Source organism: Siphateles boraxobius, unplaced genomic scaffold (genome assembly GCF_051911475.1).
Source record: "Siphateles boraxobius isolate OS27281-9 unplaced genomic scaffold, OSU_SipBor_1 8, whole genome shotgun sequence".
NCBI classification, from domain to species: domain Eukaryota; kingdom Metazoa; phylum Chordata; class Actinopteri; order Cypriniformes; family Leuciscidae; genus Siphateles; species Siphateles boraxobius.
The window spans coordinates 9,700,878-9,721,304 of record NW_027509208.1 but is presented as its reverse complement, the minus strand read 5'-3'; the positions used below and the strand labels follow the sequence as shown (position 1 = coordinate 9,721,304).

The window sequence follows — 20,427 nt, the reverse complement described above, 5'->3', positions numbered from 1 at the left end:
CTGCAAAATATTTTGGGGTTCTATGAAAACAACGTTTCCCTTTTAATTTTTTCAATAAATATATTTAGAGAAATTCTGGGTTTTTATTTTTGGTGTATATAAATAAACTCAAACCAATACAGTAATTGATTGCTATAGATGTTTATACAATTATGCATTGATTAAATAGTACACACAATCTTTCAATATCCAGCATCAACCCAAATGTACAACATCCAGATCCAGTCTGTTCATAAAACTGAATGCTGTTGTTCAGTTAGGCTTAGGCATAATCAATGTAAAACCATAAGAAAAATATTATACAGTACATTCTTAAAGCATTTATAAATAAAGCTTTCCCATACTTAATACAATTAAGAATTCAACTAATAATTTATGTTCCGTCACACGTTTAGATAATAGTGTATAATAAAAGAGTTTTTAAAACAGTGTTTCAGTATTTAATAATACAATTAAACATTCGCTGAGGAGCTTCGGGAATAAGCTCGGGAACCACCGGGGTAGCACATGTGTGCTTGGCTTCATGGATTCTACAAATGACTGAATTAATGTTGGGCATTTCCTGAGTGCAAGCAATTTCAGTTGAACAAGCAGAGACACCTTTTTAATCTCTTTATACATAGGAAGCTCCTGTACATGCTGTTCGGATTAAAGGCAGTGAAGTAAAATAAAATCAATTAAAGGCTGCCAGTCAGTGGTAAAGCAGAGCAGTGTATTTCACTCTATCATCCCAGCAAACAGGGAACATTCTCAGAACTTTGGCTAATGTTCTTGAAAAGGTTCTCTCAAAGTTATGAACAAAAATTATTCCAGTAACATTTATTCAAAGCTATCTGGTATTTAATAATGTTCTCAAAACATTACCACAAAAATGTTTTTTAAGCATTGTTTATACGTTTTGTTCTGAAATGCTATAGTTGGATTTTTTTTTTTTAAATGTTACTATTGTATGTTGAAGAGAACTTTCAAAAGTAATGTTCCCAAAATCTTTGCAGAATGATAAAATGGAATGTTTCCAAAACGATTGCATGACCGAGGGGGAAAAAAACTTTTTAAAACAAAGAACTAGACGTTTTGAATGTCCAGAGAACATTTAGAAAAACATTTTCATAACTTAAAGGGAACATTAGCAAAACATTTTGTAAGCTGGGATAGCAGTCTTTGGCTTTTAAAGAATGAAAGGCCAGAAACAACACCTAATCAAAGTCAACTGTGGTCACTCACACAGATTATGTTCAGATTATAAATGCAATTTAAAAAATTCAAAATTCCAAATCATCACATTATTACCCAGTATTCCCCATCATGCAACATCATCCTTAAGTGTAAGAGTAAATGTGACACTACCAGCCTCTATTTTACAGCAGGTAAACATCCGTTAAGTGGTCACCTTTACCATTTCAGGAGTGTTCAATTTTAAACACTAACAAATTTTGAAACTTTGTTTTAAGTGTTCTGTTTAATGTTGCAGTGCTAATGAAGCAGATGTGGCGTTCACATGTGAGGTGTTTGCTCATAGAGCTGCAAGTCAAGCCGCACTTTGATCTCTCCAGTTGGAACTTCATGAAGCAGCAGACGCCGTTCCAATGGGCCTTTACCATCTTGATCCTTCTTTATTGTTGCTACAGGAACTTCAGTACGACCTAGAAAATCTGTATTGAAATCACAATCAGTTGAAAATATGTTTTTTGTGTGTGTATATTTTGTGTGTTGCTGTGTAGAATCCCACCGTCAGGAGAAAACTGGTCCCTCTCAAAGATAGTGAGGCAGAGGACGTCCTGATACAGGTCTTTGATGAAGAAGTGGCAGTTGAAGTTCCATTTGGGGTTGAGCGTGTCGGGCTGATGGCGGGACGTGTAGCACTGAGCGCCCATTGTTAGCTCACAGTATGGGTTACTCTTCCCTGTAAACACAACACATCACACACTGCAAAAATCATTTCCTACTTGGTATTTGTCTGTTTTGTCTTTCTGATGGAACTCCCGTATTAATATCTAACCATTCTTAAAACTAGATTAATTTATTAGAAGTGCAAAACAAAAGCATAGTACAAAAAGCTGAATATGGGCTTAAAATCACACTCAGCTTTTTTTTTTATTATTTCTCTTATTTACATCCAAATTGGAGGAAGGGTTTACGGGACCAAAAATAATTGGGCAACTGACTCAAAAGCTGTTTCATGGACAGGTGTGGGCTATTACTTCATTATTTATTCATCAATTAAGCAGGTAAAAGTTCTGGAGTTGATTCTACGTATTTGCATTTGGAAGCTGTAGCTGTGAACCCACATAATGAGTTTAAAGGAGCTCTCCATACTAGTTAAACGGGCCATCATTAGGCTTCAAAAACAAAACCAATCCATCAGAGAGATAGCGGGAACATTACAAGTGGCCAAATCAACAGTTTGGTACATTCCGAGAAAAAAAAAAGATTGCACTGGTGAGCTCAACAACATAACAGGCCTGGACGTCCATGGAAGACAACAGTGGTAGATGATCGCGGGATCCTCTACATAGTAAAGAAAAACCCGTTCACAACATTCAGCCAAATAAAGAACACTCTCCAGGAGGTCGGTGTGTCATTGTCAAAGTCTACAATCAAGAGAAGACTTCACAAGAGCAAATACAGAGGGTTCACCACAAAGGTTGAAGTCTCAAGAATAGAAAGACAAGATTAGACATCCAAAAAAAACATTTAAAAAAGCCTGACCAGTTCTGGAAAAACATTCTTTGGATGGATGAAACTTAAGATCAACCAGAATGACGGGAAGAAAAAAGTATGTTGAAGTCTTGGAACAGCTCATGCACCAAAGCATACAACATCATCTAAATCACGGTGGTGGCATGGGCATGCATGGCTTCCAGTGGCATCGGATCACTGGTGTTTATTGATGATGTAACAGAAGCAGCTGGATGAATTCTAAAGTGTATAGGAATATACTGTGTCCAGATTCAGCCAAATGCAGCCAAGTTGATTGGACAGCGCTAAACGGTACAGATGGACAATGACCCAAAACACACTGCAAACCCATGAGTTTTTGAAGGAAAATAAGTGGAATATTCTGCAATGGCTGAGTCACCTGATCTCAACCCAATCGAGTATGCATTTCACTTGCTGAAGACAAAACTAAAGGCAGAAAGAGCCACGAACAAACAACTGAAGACAGCTGCAGTTACAGTATAAGGCCTGGCAAAGCATCACTAAGGAGGAAACCTAGTCTTTGGTCCATGGGTTCCAGACTTCAGGCAGTCATTGTCTGCAAAGGATGCTCAACAAAATATTAAAAATGAACATTTTGTTTATGATTATATTCATTTGTCCAATTAAATTTGAGCCCCTGAAAATGGGGGGGGGGGGGGGGGGGTGTATAAAAAATCATTGCAATTCCTAAATTTTTTACTTGTCTTTTTTTTCCCAACTCTACACTTCTAATTCATCTTCTAATTCTTCTAAATCACTTTAATTTTATTCTGGTGGCATACAAAGTTATGAGAATTGAGCCTGTGTCCAAATATATACGGACGGTGTGTGTGTGTGTGTGTGTGTGTGTGTGTGTGTGTGTGTGTGTGTGTGTGTGTGTGTGTGTGTGTGTGTGTGTGTGTGTGTGTGTGTGTGTGTATATATATAGTGAGGTTTGTGTATGTTCATTCAAACCGTTGGGTTTGCAGGGCTTCAGCTCTGTCGCCTCAAGGACCGTTACTAACAGTCTCCCGATTCCACTGTTCTTCTGAGAGCGAGCTAAACAATGTACACACAGTATCAGTACTTTATCAGTAGTGCTGCATTCAATCACATTGACTTTGACTCTTAATAGCCATCATTGAATCCCAACCTTGGTATGCCTTCTCTCTTTTGAGCTTCTCAGTCTCTATGAAGAGGTCAGAAGCGGTTTTGATCTTCTGCACCCATGTTGTCCTGATTTAAAATTAAAGTGATCAATAACATTAGTAATTTATATACTGCACAACAGACACTTACTGTATCAAATTAGTATTTTTGTTTCACTACAGAATAATACTCTACTGAATGTTTTATAGACTTTATTTCACTAGTTCAGTGAATCTGTTCAGGTGTGTGTATGATTTTTTTTTTTCAGTTTTAAGGCCCATTCACACCAAGGAGGATAACGATAAAGTTTTAATAATCGTTAAATTCTATGCGAGTAGGGAAGTTTACACCACAACTATAACGATAACAATACAGAGGAACAATATCATTGGAATCACTTTTCAGAATGATTTTTTTCCAGCTGATGAATGATAAAAACATTGACAGCCAATCAGAATCGATCCTGCTTTAAAGAGTCTGAGCAAAAGGACGTAACTGCAGTGCACGCTTATAATAATCAACATTATCATTGGTGGATGCTAATATAGTTATTGATATAGTTACCATTCTAGGTGTGAACGGGCCTTTAGGCATTTCTCTAAGCATTTTAGTTTGAAAGTACCTCTCATTAATGGTGTCAGTCTTGAGTGTGTACACACGGTCAATGTGCGAGATGTGAAAAATTGGATCGTCACTAGAGGGGTCAGAGGGCATTTTGACCAAAACCTCATTCAGAAACACTGGCTAGAATAAAAAAGATTATCTTAGAAAAATAAATTTTACAAATATTACTAGTGTTTAACACAAAACAATCTAATACAGCTAAGTACAAGCTCTGAGGGACATCTAACCAATCGTGTTGCTTTACCGTTTTATACATCTTGTACTGTGCATTTGAGTTGGGATTGAAGAGTTTGTCTGGTCCAGATGAGAACTGTTTGGAGGTGTAAGTGAGGAGCAGGAAGTCATTAAACAGGAATGCCCAGAGTTCTTTGCTGCTCTTGGTCTTATGTAGTTTGCCACTGTGCAGCAGTTTTCGAGGGCCCAGGCAGTTTGTCAGAGAGTTAAAAACGAGATGCTAAAACAAGAATATAGCAAAAACATTTTCATAAATACCATAACAAATAATAAATGCTGTTGTTTTACACTTTGAGGTCATCATGTAACGCAAAAAGGTCAACAGCAGCTCTCCTTCAGCGGTCTCACCTCAATGATTCCATCACACAGCACATGGTTCTGGATCCATTCCAGCCGATCAGAGTTTTCTTTCTCCCTCACGCCCTCGTTGACCTGCGAGCACAACTCCTCGGCCTGCTCGAGAGCCGCCTGCAGGTGTGCGTGATCTGCGTGAGCTGGAGGGGTGTTCTCTAGAATCTACACAAACATATTTCAGACACAACAAACAATGACCGGCTTAAATAAAAGTCATACAAATAATGCAGAATTAAAGAAATGTATTTCTTGTACGTTCTTGATCAGCAGTGGGTAGCGTGTGATTCTTTGCATGGGTTTCAGGAGGAAGCTGGACAGTGGCATTCCTTTACAACGGTAATTACTGGCAATTTTCTACAAAGAAGAGTGAAAAAAACAGAAGGAAGAGAAGGATAAGAGCCTAATTTTGTCTTATCGCTGCTACAGTGAAGTCATCCACAATAGCCCACGAGAGAGTAGTATTTACAGCGCCATCTTGTGGACTACTGTGGAAAATGGACAACACAACTGGCTTTGCTTCAGGAAACTGATTAAGCAGCGACCCAACACTAGACCAAAATTGTTTATTGTGCAAAAGTAGCCTACACAAAAGTGTCCACCAAAACGTATTAATATTGCCACTTTAATATTATTCACTGTTTAATATAGAGTGCTAACACTACTTGTGAATAAATGTGAAATGCAGTTTTCCTGTTATTAGAACTCCATTTACCTTCAGGAAGAGTTTGAAGTCAGGTGACTTGTCTGTTTTCTGTTGCAGCAGGGCTGCGGCATTGAGTTGGCAGCTGCAGAAGCGAATGTAGGCCTGCATGTGAGAGAGCTCTGAGGACAGGATATCACCCACCACCTGCACCGGCATCCTCTCTCCAGCCATCTTCTTACGGACACGTAAAGCTCTGAAACACACACGCATACACATTACACATATATTGTATGTTATACATTGTTTTGTTTTTTTGTTTGTTTGCCTAGGAAAAATGTACTTGAAATACGAAATTGTCTATTAGTGTACCATTTTAGTGACCTCTCCGCTTGTTTAAAGGTGTAGCCAACTAATAAAAATGATACACTAAATATTCTTTCTACTGTATTGTTGTAGTATTTTTAATGTAATCATTTTTTACTCTATTGTAGTTATTTGTCCATGAATTCTTACTTTATTGTAGTTATTTGTAATGTATTTTTACTCAATTGTAGTTATTTTCGATGTAATTTTTACTGTTGTGGTTATTTTTAATGTAATAATTTAACTCAATTGTAGTTATTTGTAATGTCATTTTTAGTCTAATATAGTTATTTTTAATGTAATTTTTTACTCAATTGTAGTTATTTTTAATGTAATTTTTACTCTATTGTAGATATTTTAAATGTAATAATTGTTATTGTATATTTTTTACTCTGTTGTTGTAACTATTTTTAATATAAATTTTTTAAGTTTTAAAATATATAAACTGAGAGTTTTTTTTATTTGTATTAAAAGATTTTAATTAAAATGTATTTTAAATTATATAAATGAATACATCATTGTAGTATTGACTAGATGTCTGAAAACAAGGAATAAAATAAATCATAAAAATATTGAAGAATTAAAAAATCCATCACTCACATTCATTTGGATAATAATTACAATTACTTCACTGACCTAATTCGGTTATCGGATGTTAACCTGAACAAATTTGTTTAAATATTTAATTTTTCTATGTTTTATTTTATTTTATTTTTTCATTTTTCATTTGCATCCATTGGTTGCTATTTGATAGTCCCAAATGTAAGGTAAATGGTTTCCTACAAAGCCTTTAACCATGTACTGTAAACATCATAAATAACTGGAAAATAAATGAATATTGGACTACACAAAAACAAACCATACCAAACCATCCGCCACATGCACTTGCGATTTCACAAACTGCCTCTAGCAGTCACTGTTGACTCACTTTAGGAGTTTGGTGCTGCACATGATCAGTTCCCTCCAGTTCACAAAGATCAGGCTCATCTCAGCCTCCGTCAGCCGCCCTGATTCTGTCATTGGCTTATAGAACACCTAAATATCCACACAATCAGGAAATAATAATTACATAGCATAGATATGTCATACATTTTGACTATTGAAATGACTGTTGGTTTACCTCCCCTGCCAGTTCCAGGTCCTCCAGGTAGGACTCCTCAGTTTGAATTAGCTCATGGATGTAGCCTTGTCTCTTTCTCTCCTCAGTGCACATAGAGTCTAAACTGAGCAGATCAGCACACCCTACACACACACACACATGCATGCACACGCATTCATCAGCGACCACATCACTGCATGTCACAATTGAAAACTTTATTTGTGAAATTCTGCTTCATATAATTGTGAATACTTTCCATACAAAATGTATTCAGAGCAAAGATTACAGTATGACATTCAGAGTGAAGTCTAATGGTCTCTAAGGTCATGACTGTGTTAGCTGGCTGCATAGCTGGTCAAGTATGAGGGCAACACATGTTGCTGGTCATTAGTTCCTTTAACTACTTAATTGAACACGCAGGCAGAGGCAGACTAACAATCCTGTGATCTACAAATACATGATTGTGCTGATGAACAGTACTTGCTTGTGTGAAAGGGCCATGGGCTGGGCCATGTCATATGTTTATTATTATAAAAAAAAAATACCCTGTGGTCCATCTATAATGTTAGTCAAGGTTCTTGTACCCAAACATGCTGTTTTTGTTGGTGCCAAACACCATTTTCAGATATTGATATAAGAAATAGTTCTCTGGCACACTGGAATACACATTTGATATTGGGCTCAGTAAAGTTCAAATATATTTAAAAAAATAATAATAATAATAATGAAAAAACTTGATAAGTAAAATGAAAAAGACCAAGGACCTAAGTAAAAATGCATAAACAATAAAACGTTTTAGACAATTTATTCTTACTGTTTTTTTTTTTACTGTTAAGAATCGTAATATCCATCCTACATCCTCTTTATTACCTCATCAGGACTGGGCAGATCAAGTTACTGAACACTGAATAGGCAAATGTGGGTATAGGTACTACTAGGTTAACGTTTTCAGGTTTTAACTATGTCAGAAATCCAAGGATTTCATAATGAGCCATTCTTCCAGCTTAGTTCCTGTAAATTACCCTGTAAATGATGACTGGAAAGAAAGTTTAGAGTTGTGAAATTTACAAAATATTTTTTACATAGTACAGAGAACTTTTATTTAAAAAATATCAAGGAAAATATATGCTCAGGATACGGGCCCATTAATTTGTCACTTCTTAAAAGAAACAGAAAAAAGCAGCGAGTGATATCTAACATTTCCCAACTAAACAGAACAACATTTTTTCCTAATGCCAGTGGGGTAAACTGATGTGTTCGTAAAGTTTAAACAGAAATAGTTGAAGGGGAACTGTTAAATCCTGAAGGCTTGCTTGAGGCTGCTTCCTGGACCAGAGCAGTGTTCTGATTGGCCCAGAAAAGAAAGGAGGAAGAGGAAGGAGGGGCCAGACCTATCGTCCTACAATAAAACACAGATGAGGCGTGGAAGAAAAGGTGGAAGAAAAGAGATAAGGGCAGATGAGAGAATGAATAATGAAGGGATGAATGAAAAGTATATATTAGATCATGTTGATAAGAAAGAAAGAAAGAAAGAAAGAAAGAAAGAAAGAAAGAAAGAAAGAAAGAAAGAAAGAAAGAAAGAAAGAAAGAAAGAAAGAAAGAAAGAAAGAAAGAAAGAAAAAAAGAAGGAAAGAAAGAAAGAAAGAAAGAACGGCTATGGCCAAAAAATCTCTTACTTTCCTTTTCTGTAATCAAATTTAAAGAACATAGTTGGGTAAATATGTTTGTGTGCGTGAACATTGTCTCACTAACAGTCTTTTTAGGAGGTTATTTCAAATTCAATTCATTTCAATTCATATTTTCTCTACCCTTTTCCGAAATGAACATCTCTAAACTCTGATGTGGAAACAGAAACGGATAAAGTAACTCTCATAGTACTCACATTGCTGGCTGGGATCACATTCTGTGGTCATCTTCACATAGTTAGTTGGAAACAGCCCTATGACCCCTGCGACCTCTCCTTTCCACCAGTCAGGGTTGTCCTTGTTGAGTACGGTGATCAGCTGACCTTTTTGGAAGCTCATCTCATCCTTACTGGCTGCTTTGTAGTCATACATTGCAATAACCTGACACACTACAGGGGGAAGGGGAGAGAGACAGAGAGAATGGATGGATGTAGCAGAATGGGACAGAGGAGGGAAAACAACACACACACAACACCACAAACAAAAGCTTGTGAATGAAAGAGTATGATGACAACGTGTGTGTGTGTCTCACATGGTTGATGTGCAGGAGTTATTTTGCCGCTGTTTGCCTCCAGTAATCTGACATTAGAAGAGTGGAACCAGCCCTTTTTACGCTTCTTACCCCGTGCCTACAAACAGAAACATGTTTTTAGTTTGTTTTTTAAAAGCTGGTGATATTAAGCAGCACAACTGTTTCCAACATTGACAATAAATAAGCATATTAGAATGGTTTCTGAAGGATTATGTGACACTGAAGACTGGAATAATTATGCTAAAAATTCAGCTTTCCATCATAGAAATAAATTATATTGTAAATGATATTGAATATTCAAATTTAAAAATTATTTTAAACCGTAATAATATTTCACAATATTACATTTTATTCTGTATTTTTGATCAAATAAATGCAGGTTTGATGAGCCTAAGAGGCTTCTTTCAAAAACATTAAAAATAGTAATGTTTCCAATTTTTTTACCGGTACTGCATATATATATATATATATATATATATATATTATTTTAAGCCTTAGAGCAGTAGTCAGTATATAACTGTAAAGTATACACTGTTTGTACTGTATAACTATAAACTTCTGTGTGTTGAGTCATATTTCTCTGTGGTTGTATTTATTTTATTTTGTATTGTCTTTGTACTTTGGTTTTAAATTGTATTACCTCTGTACAGCACATTGGGCAACTATGGTTGTATTAAATTGTGCTAAATAAACACAACAAAGAAAGAAAGAACACTATATTGCAGTATAATCAAATGATGTCCTTTGGTAAGATGAAGTCTGGTTATGTAATATATACTAACCTGTAGTTCACCCAGCCACCAGCTGTTTGAGTTCTTATGCAGCACCACGATCAGCTGACCAGGTGTCAGACTCAATTGCTCTGGTGTTGTGGCAGCATTGGCCATAGTCACCTGAGCAATCTCTGAGGACCAATAAAGAGCACAATTTAATCATGTTTATAATGTAAAACAGCCAGCCTTGATTTTTCCTTCTATGTTATGGTACTACTCTCTCAAATCTCACCTGGCTTTTTACTGGGAACTCCAGGATTGGCAGTCTAAAAAAAATAATACAGTGAGTACATCATTATGACAAAGCATACCAACCTAAATGTCTATGAATGCTTCGTTTAAAACAGCAACATCTTCTAAAACGTTTCTCGTCAAAAGAATGCAGTACTCAAATTAGTATCAAAGTATCAATACGTAAATCAAATTCATATCAAATACATAAATAAAATGATTATTTTTAGTATTAAATAAATCATCCGTATGTGGTGTCTGTAAATTAATAAAAAAATATATATTTATATGGTTAATATGAATACATAATATATATATATATATATACAATTATCTGAATATGCATACATCGGACTCTTTGGGTTTAACGTAGTTGGAAGGGAAGAGGCCAGACTGGTCCCCGATGGACCCTCTCCACCATTCTCCTTCCCTCTCTGTTACCAGAACAGCATCCTCCGCACAGAACGTCAGGTCACCTGACTCCGGACTCTCATAGGTATATAGAGCCACATACTCTAATTAGGTCAAATCAAATACAAAGCATGACAAAAACCTCTGAAATGACAGTTCAATTTCATGTCATAATGTCTCATCTGAATGACCAGAGATGGTTCTATGAAAACATAAACACACTCCTCACCCTCAAGCAGACCAGAATCTGAAACGTCAATCTCGTCCACAGTAGAATATAATGGCCTAGAAGAGAGAAGAAAAAGAACATAAAAGATTTAGCTTGGCATCGAATTGCAACTCTTGTATATGTATTGGTTACTAAATAAATGTAATACATTTATTCCAAAAATGACTGGTAACATAAAAAAATTAAGACAATAACTTACACACATAGTACTACAAATCTAGCTGCCATCTTTTGGTAGAAGAAACCGAGTATATGTGTAAAATTTATATTTAGCTGTCTGGAACAATAAAAGTCTGACCTACTACATTATATTGATCTAAAATGAGTTAAATGCTGTTTAACAAAATATTTAAAGTAAACAAACTCAAAATTGGAATATTGTAATACTTATTATAACTGATTAATCTGTGCACATCTTTTTTTATTTTATTCATGTGCCCTCATAATCTTTAATCAAAATAACTTGATTAAAAAATAACCCCTCCCACTTGCAACTATATTTCTTCTCTTTTCAGATGGCATGTTTACTACATGTGAGTGACAGGCAACCTGTAACTCACATGACATCACAGCAATAGCAAAACACAAAGATTCAATAGATTCAATAAATTCAATAAAAACGATCCAATAAATTCCTGATGGACAAAAACAAGTCCCGCCCAACAAGTCCTGAGAAGCAGTTTCACTCAGATATGTCAAAATAGGGAAGAAAAAACTACTGCAATTTCCGTTTTATGCTGATTTTACATAAAATATAAAAATAAAATAATAAATAATCAGCTGTCTTCAAATAGATACTATTATTCAATGTAATTATTGCATCAATTATTGCATGTTTGTGAGGTAAAGTAAGAGGTATCTCATCCCTTACTCGGTCTGTGTGTTATAGGTGGTAACCATGGAGACATATGAGCAAGGGAACCAGCCCCGGCTCTCGTTGAGCTCTCCGTACCACCAGTTCTCCTGCTTCTCTAGAACCGTGATGATGTCATCTTTAGTGAAGCCCAGGTGACTGTCAGTCTTAGCGCTCCACTCACACAGAGCGACAGCCTACACCACAAACACACACACATACTCTAACAAATGGCAATGATCAGAGTAATATATCTCTCAATGATCAAATAAACAATGTTGTATGTGAGATAGATGGGGTGTGTGTATGTTCACACATGCCAACCTGTGAGTGCTGTGTGTTTGTAGACATTGGTGTGTGTGTTGGTGTTGGTCCTTCTATGTCCACCCGAGGAATTCTAAGAAAAGATTTGGCATTTATTTATTTATCTTAAAGACTAATAACACAACCAATTTAAATGTCAAAATTAAAAAAAAAACTAAGTCTGTTCAGATCATGTCCTACCAGCTCAATAGCGGTCAAGGATGTCACACCTACCGAATGTTGCTGTATCTTACCCTCCTCTGACGGAGAGGTCTTTCACAATAATCGATTAATAATAGAAGAGGGGTGACAGATGAAACAACTGCATCAGATTTTTCTTCCTGAATGTCTGACACATACCAAAACACCACATTTCTGGCAGCTTTTAAATCTGAAGCTCATCAAAACAGTATGTGTGTTAGTCATAGGGCTGGCTGATAAATCGAATATTCACAGTATATTTGTATAGATTTTTTTGTCAGTATTTAAAAAACGGTGAATATTGTGCTTTTGCAAGTAATATCACCCTTTTCATTTGGCTATTAAGTTTTCTAAAGGTGATTAGACTAGCTTTACAATCCTTCTTTGTCTTTCAACCCTCGTGAGTAAACACACACATATATATATATATATATATATATATATATATATATATATATATATATACTGTATGCTGCATCATTATTCAGAAATGTTCGCAAAAGTGAAGGGTGACCATCTGTCCCTGCACTTGGGAGCTTTGTCCAGTGTCCCGCAAGACGTGCAGTGCACGAAAGCAGTGCTTTCAATAATGCCTGTATCATTTTAATTCTTCCCTGACATTAAAATGCCACAATAAGAAATATATTACAAAAAAATGTGATTGCCGTTTAAAAATCCATTTGCACAGCCGCCATGTTGTAAATGCGTAACCAAATAAGCAACCAATGCATTTGTAGAAAGGGATTTTACCACAAATAAAGTATTTTAATAAAAATATTTAAGGATATTTATTTTAATATAAAATGTGATTTTTACCTACTAACCTGTTACTCAGGTCATTCTATTTTGCAGACTGAATAGGTCCTGTAGAGTAAATTAGCCTATATTGTATCACTCGATCCTGGGCAAATTAAGTAACAGTCACAGAGCCGGTCACATTTTATAAAGCTTATTGACGATTTAAAATGTTATCATCCAGTGTAATGGAAAATAGGCTTTCCAACTAATGTAAATGTAAATGTATCTCTCCACATGTGTCCCGCATTGACACGATGATGCAAAATCACATCTACTGTCCTGACCGAGCAATATCCAGGTGGTCACCCTAGCTCTGTGTGACTTTTTTTTTTTAATGCAATAGTGAAAACGTTTTAATAAAAATATATTGCTGTTTATTGTTTTATTCGTGCATACCGCTGAAAATGAAGAAATATTATTCTTCCTTGCCTTCATGCGTGTAACATTAATAAATTATTAATATTTGTTTATCTATTAGGCTACAATGGCTGTTTGGTTGAAAGTGTGTTCCATCTGATTTAAAAGTGATCTGAGTGTACTAAAAAGGTTGAAAAGTGGCGTTTTTAAGCTAAATTGCACAGCCTAGTTAGTAATAGAGCAGTTTTGGTGCCATACCCAGAGTAGTTGGTAGAGGGCGCTGTGGAGTGTGTAACTGGTGCAGTCAGTTCAATCTGACTCTCTTTACTGCATCTCTCAGCATAACTCTCTGGAAACCAGCCACTGTTACCACGGTAACTCCCATACAGCCAGCCGGTCTCCCTAACTGTTGATTCATCTACCTGTGGATCCACAGGAAGCCAAATTATATGCGTACTTGAATAAGTACATTTCCAGCTGCATGAGGGAATGTCTGTTGACATGTACCTGGATCAGACAGTCTGCATCCAGTGTGAGCTCGTCAGAGTTGCGTGCTGTGAAGGGGTAGAGAGCTCTGTAGGTGGTGAGGGGAGTACATGTGTCTTCAGTGGTCACCACTGGCTGCAAAACTGCAAAAAACACACACGCCTTAGGAAACAGATAACACAACACACATCTCACAACTATTCAGCATGCATGTTTCAACATGTAAAAAACGAAGAATTCAAACAGATATCCAACGATCTAAGGTTTTCAAGGTTTTAAAAAGGATGCAAAAGCATCGTAAAAGTATCATAAAAGTGGTCCAAGAAACCATTCTTGAGAGTTACAGTAGATTGAACCAGTTCACAAACTGGTCTGAATGATTCATTTCCATATCCGACTGATTTGGTTCTCAAGCTCAACTCATTGATTCAGTTTGGTTGCAGCTGTTAACATCTTTAATTTAATTACTTACTATTTTGGGTGAACTAACCCTTTAATAATTACTTCAATTTTATTATGTCTTCTTATGTCTAGTATAATGTTATTTAAAGCGATTGTTCACTCAAAATAAAAAAAAACTGTCATCACTTACTCTTTTTCTTCCGTGAAACAAAACAAAAACAAAAATAGAAAATTTGAAGAACTGGTCGCTCTCTTCCATAAAGCTGTTTGTCTTCTGAGTCCTGTTTTGTGTGAGCAACAGACTCAAATTTAAGTAATTAAATTAAAGATGTTAACAGCAGCAACCAAACTGAGTCAATGAGTTGAACTTGAGAACCAAATCAGTCAGAATTTTTTGGGTGAACTAACCCTTTAATACTTACTTTAATTGTATTATGTCTTATTATGTCTATTATAATGTTATTTAAAGGGATAGTTCATCCAAAAATGAAAATTTTGTCATTAAATACTCACCCCCATGTCGTTCCAAACCCATAAGACCTTTGTATCATATAATATCACACAGACATACTGGCACGGACACTGGCACCGGCATGGACACACCGACACAAACACGGAGAAGGGCACGGACACGGACACACCGGCACGGACACGGACATACCAGCACGGAGAGCAGCACGGACACTGGCACGGACACTGGCACAGACATCGGCATGGAGACTGGCACGGACACTGGCATGGACACCAGCACCGAGACCGGCACGGACATGGACACCGGACATGGACACCGGACATGGAGAGCAACACGGACACGGAGAGTGGCACGGACACCTGACACGGAGAGCAGCACGGACACCGGCACGGATACGGAGACCGGCACAGAGAGCAGCACAGAGACCAGCACAGAGACCGGCACGGACACCGGCATTGACATCAGCACGGAGAACGCCACAGACATGAACACTGGCACGGACATGGAGACCGGCACGAACACTGGCACGGAGACCGGCACGGACGTGGAGACCGGCACGGACACCGGCATGGACATCAGCACAGACACGGAAAGCGGCACAGACACCGGCATGGACACCTGGACGGACACTGGCACGGACACAGAGACCGGCACGGACACCGGACAGCACGGAGACCAGCATGGACACAGTCATGGACACCGGCACGGACACAGAGACCGGCATGGACACAGGCACGGACACCAACACAGACACAGAGACCGGCACGGACACGGAGAACGGCACGAATACCCTCACGGACACCGGCACGGACACGGAAAGCGGCACAGACACCGGCATGGACACCTGGACGGACACTGGCATGGACACAGGCACGGACACTGGCACGGACACAGAGACCGGCACGGACACCGGACAGCACGGAGACCAGCATGGACACAGTCACGGACACCAGCACGGACACAGAGAGCGGCACGGACACGGAGAGCGGCATGAATACCGTCACAGACACCGTCACGGACACCGGCATGGACACCAGCACGGAGAGTATTTATTTTCCTACTATGGAAGTCAATGGGGACCAGCAACTGTTTGGTTAGCCACATTCTTCAAAATTCCTTCTTTTTTGTTCAAGAAATAAATTAATACAGGTTTGGAACAACATTAGAGTGAGTAAATAAGGACAGAATTTTCATTTTTGGGTAAACTATCCCTTTAAGGACAAACGGCAGCATGTTTACTATTAGGCTACTATCACTTTAAGACCGGCACACATCTAATATACACGCATATGACACGCACCTGATTTTCTCTCAAATCTTTGCTTTCACTTTAGACATAACCAACTGTGTTTACGAAAACCTTGTGTGTATTTGATAGTATTAACCCAATAAAACTCGAAAGATAATTAGTCCAGTAACCAGACGCTGTTTGATAGGCTTTTAGTGCCTGTGTGCTTCGGGTGTATGCGCTCAGAAAAGCCCATGTTAAAACAGCACATTAACACGAGAATGAAATGTAACCAGCATGGCTTTAAAGCAGATGAAAATAATGAACTTTTGTGAATTGCAGTATTCCGTAAGTGTATCTCTACCTCTGCGTTAACATGTGATGTGAATGTACGTCGCACTGTACAGTATGTTGGGACGGAGGCCCTGAAATTGGAACTGATAGAATGCACTGTAGCACGATACTACAATATTTCTTTTCAAAAGCAGATCGTGGAGACATTTTAATAGTCCACGATCAAAAATTGTGATATCGCACACCCCTAGTTCAGAGTATGATATAAAATTAAAATATAAATACATACATACTGTATGAAATGCCACAAATGTTTAGCAGTCCATTACCTTTATTCTCTCAAAACACTCACATTCTAGTGGATTCTGTTATGGTAACTCGGATAATTAATGGTAGGTAATTAAAGCGAATCATGAAGCTGTGAGAGTAATGACACCCATTACAATGAATAGAATGCAAACATCATATTCATGGCCAAGTGGATGAATGTTGTTCTCACCCACACACAGACACACACACACAACAACAACAACACACACACACTTAATCAAACTCACTTTTGTTCTCTGTGCTATTGTATGAGATGGAGGGCTGAGTGTGCAGCGCCAGTTCATTCCTTTCCCTCTCCTCCCTCTCTCTCTCTCTCTCTTCTGCCCTCCTCTTCTCCTCTTTCTCCCGTGCCTGCTCCTGGGCCTCCTTAAGTCGGGCTTGGGCCTGCCGCTGCTGTTCTTCCCTGAGTTTGGCCTCTCGCTCCTGGGCAAGCTTCTTCTTACGCTCTGCTTCCTCCTGCTCCAGACGCTCCTGCTCCAGCATCGCCTGTCTACAGACACATGAACAAAATGTTTCTGTGAGTCTGGCGTCAGTCTCAGCATTCATGAGTGGGGGCATATTTGCTGAAAAATGTCACAAGAGGAGAAATTTGTGTGCGTGTTTGTACAACTAACACTGAAGATAGTTAGTTAAATGTATGTTTGTCCTAGAGCACAATTTTACCTTGCTTCCTCCTCTTTCTTCCTCTTCCTCTCCTCCTCCTCCTTCCTGTGCCTCTGTATCTCTTTGAGTTTCTCAGATCTTACCCTCCTGAGCTGCTCTAGGACGTCCTGCTGCTGGCTCTGCCTCAGTCTCAACTCCTGCAACATTTAGTTCATGCTTATAACAAATCATAAAATAATTTGGTATGGTTTCAAATATAGAGTATATGGTATTGCATTGTGCTCAGCTTTACTGACTGCCCAAACTAATCAACTTACCATTATTGAGTGGTACTGAGCAATTATAAGTGGCAAAACAAATAGTTCTAGATCTGTTCCATTTATGTGTTTTTTATTTTTACACTTTATATTTTAACACTACCGCTAAAAAGTTTAGTACGATTTTTTTTAAAGTTTTAGAAAGTGCTCAACAACGCTATATTTGATCAACAATACAGTAAACCCGTTAATACTGTGAAATACTATTACAAATTAAAATGTTTTCTATTTGAATATATTTTAAGATGTAATTTATTCCTGTGATGGCAAAGCTTAATTTTCAGCTGCTATTACTTACCTTACTACAGCTATTACAGTCTTCAGTGTCACATGCTGATTGCTGATTTAAACGTTAAAAACAAAATCTTTTAGTTTTTAAGCCCTGGTTATTAGCAACAAATAGCATCATATACGCCTATGTTAAATGGTCTTTAATGCCTAATTTTTGTTTGTCAAGTGACATTTTGGACCCTGGCTCTTACTGTTCTACATACTGTAGCCCAAATTGTTCCTTTTAGAAAAATAAATGTTACCTATTACTTTTTTACCAAACTGTTGTTTGTTAGTTTTTAGGCAGTGAGTAGATAACTTGTGAAGTGATGAAAATGGCACAGACAGACACAAAGATGTTATGAGGTCATGATGTCAGACAATAGAGCTCATTTCAGTAAAATATGGGTAAAGTGAAACTTCTTTCATGGAGAATAATTAGAGCAAACGTTGAAATGAATGAAAGACAGGCAGCTTTGAGATGAGTGTGAGTAAAGAAACGATAAAGAGAGATCAACCTTTATTAGAAGGAAGAGATTGGTTAAGCAGCCCAGCAAAGAGAGAAGTCCTTGAAGCACACAGTCATCCATATCTACAAACTACCAAGACAGCCGGAGTAAAGAGAAAGAGAAGAAAGAGGAGAGATACAGTAGGGGTGGGGGAGGGGGTTATAAAAATGGGCACAAAGAAAGAAAAAAAGAGAGGCTTGGAGCAGAAAACATTAGACGTATACTGAACAATAGCTGAGTGCCACATGTATAATGCTCAGGTTTCCGATCCGACCAACCGGTGCAGGAAGTGAGTTAGTGACAGTGTGTTTTCTATAGTGTTGTGAGCTGTGTGAATGTTAGTGTGTAATGAAGTGCTCAATCCCCTGCCTTCAGGGCTGGGAGTTGAGCTGTAGGTTTTAATCACAGGAACATGGAGAACTAGTGAGTCCCTCACAGGGACATTAAGGTTTAAAATGATCTCCAAGATAGCAAGTCCCCAACCACACCCACATTAGCTTTAATCAAAACACAGCACTTTAAATGTTGTGGAGGTTTACACTGGGAATGTAAGAGAAGCCGCTGACCTTGATTTCTCTGTTGTACTGCTCCATTTGTGAGAGTTTAGCAGTGGTCTCTCTCTCCAAAACATCCAGCTGCTCCTTCAGCTTCCGACAGCTCAAATCTTTCTCGCACACACTCTGTTTCACATCATTTATCAAAGGACCTGAAAGGGGGAAAAGAAAGAGAGAATGTGTCGGGTTCAGGAGGGATGAAATGGACACAAATTAGTCATCCACGTAGTCTATTCATTGATTGCTTCAGGTCTACGTGAGTGCTCACTTGAGTTGTTTTGGGTTAGATGTAGAAGTCTGTCTGTCAGTTGCTGCTTCTCAGGACCAAAACGACTTAATTGCCTCTGAATTTCCTGTAAAAAAAAAAAACCACACACATTTATATAGGCTACTACTCAAACGTATGAGGTCAGTAAGATTTTTTTATGTTTTGAAAGAAGTCTCTTATGCTCACCAACTCAAAAATCAAAAATAAAGTAAAAATGGTAATATTGTGAAAAGTTAAAATAATAATTTTCCGTTTGAATATATATTAAAATGTAATTTATTCCTGTGATGGCATAGCTGAATGTTCACCAGCCATTAGTCTTCAGTGTCACATGATCCTTCAGAAATCATTCTAATATGCTTATTTGCTGCTCAAGAAACATTATTATTATCAAAACAATTGTGCTGCTTGTTCAGCATTGAAAAGAACAGCATTTCTTTGAAATAGTAATCTTTTGTACCTTTTTAAATTCCTTCACTGTCACTTTTGATCAATATAATGCATACTTCCTGAATAAAAGTATTAAATTCTTTAAAAATATGTATATTGTGAACAACAAGAGAGCTCAAGAAGTTTTTCCCAGGTGGACTTCCTTGCAATGCATGTACAGTATGACCTAAAAATAACAAATGCTATGCTCTTCGTGCAACAAAAACACAACATACCTCAAACTGCAACTGTAGGGAGTTGATATCCATAATACGGCTTTCTCTCTTCTGATTGATCAGGTCTAGCTCGGCCGTCTGGACCTGTCTCTTACTCTTGGCGTCCCGGAGCCGATCGGAGATCTGCTTATGCTCGTTACCCTAGGAGAAGAAAAGACTGAAATGTTTTTAATCTATGATATAATATAACCAACAATCCCACAGAGAAGAGACTGAATAGAGACTGAGACTGAAGAAAAAATAGAGAGAAGAAACAGCAATCTGACCACTGCCTCCAGCTCCATCTCGAGACTCCTCTTCCTGTCCTTAAGTCTCTGTATGTCGCTCTTCTCTTTTTCTCTCTGTGTCTGAAGCTCCACTCGTTTACTCTTCTCCCATTCCATTCGCCTCTGTCGCTCTGCTTCCTGAGAGAGCAATAAGAGAAGGAGACTATGAATATTCTACATAATTACACTCCCATTCTTTTTCCTAGGATGAGAATTGGGACACCACTCCACTGGTGGAGTGTATA

At 37.8% G+C, this 20,427-nt stretch overlaps 1 protein-coding gene across 3 annotated transcripts in view; it reads right to left on the bottom strand.

Moving 5' to 3' along the window:
* Window positions 1-125: 125 nt before the first annotated feature.
* itsn2a (intersectin 2a) overlaps window positions 126-20,427 on the bottom strand; it is a 52,550-nt gene continuing 32,248 nt past the window's right edge. Inside the window, exons 13-40 of one of the 3 annotated variants that reach the window (XM_077220512.1) lie at window positions 20,183-20,320; window positions 19,917-20,057; window positions 19,252-19,336; window positions 18,996-19,135; window positions 18,439-18,519; window positions 17,394-17,530; window positions 16,958-17,220; window positions 14,026-14,147; window positions 13,777-13,940; window positions 12,184-12,256; window positions 11,878-12,056; window positions 11,007-11,062; window positions 10,715-10,881; window positions 10,368-10,401; window positions 10,145-10,266; window positions 9,363-9,459; window positions 9,028-9,219; window positions 7,167-7,288; window positions 6,975-7,081; window positions 5,753-5,936; window positions 5,296-5,394; window positions 5,035-5,202; window positions 4,697-4,906; window positions 4,451-4,572; window positions 3,833-3,915; window positions 3,655-3,738; window positions 1,730-1,903; window positions 126-1,652 (exon numbers count right to left, since the gene is read on the bottom strand). In XM_077220512.1, coding sequence (XP_077076627.1) covers window positions 1,495-1,652; window positions 1,730-1,903; window positions 3,655-3,738; window positions 3,833-3,915; window positions 4,451-4,572; window positions 4,697-4,906; window positions 5,035-5,202; window positions 5,296-5,394; window positions 5,753-5,936; window positions 6,975-7,081; window positions 7,167-7,288; window positions 9,028-9,219; window positions 9,363-9,459; window positions 10,145-10,266; window positions 10,368-10,401; window positions 10,715-10,881; window positions 11,007-11,062; window positions 11,878-12,056; window positions 12,184-12,256; window positions 13,777-13,940; window positions 14,026-14,147; window positions 16,958-17,220; window positions 17,394-17,530; window positions 18,439-18,519; window positions 18,996-19,135; window positions 19,252-19,336; window positions 19,917-20,057; window positions 20,183-20,320 — 3,702 coding nt within the window. In that variant the 3' untranslated portion in view covers window positions 126-1,494. The remainder of the gene's footprint in view (window positions 1,653-1,729; window positions 1,904-3,654; window positions 3,739-3,832; window positions 3,916-4,450; window positions 4,573-4,696; window positions 4,907-5,034; window positions 5,203-5,295; window positions 5,395-5,752; window positions 5,937-6,974; window positions 7,082-7,166; window positions 7,289-9,027; window positions 9,220-9,362; window positions 9,460-10,144; window positions 10,267-10,367; window positions 10,402-10,714; window positions 10,882-11,006; window positions 11,063-11,877; window positions 12,057-12,183; window positions 12,257-13,776; window positions 13,941-14,025; window positions 14,148-16,957; window positions 17,221-17,393; window positions 17,531-18,438; window positions 18,520-18,995; window positions 19,136-19,251; window positions 19,337-19,916; window positions 20,058-20,182; window positions 20,321-20,427) is intronic. The other 2 variants (XM_077220514.1, XM_077220513.1) reach the window with 2 other exon arrangements.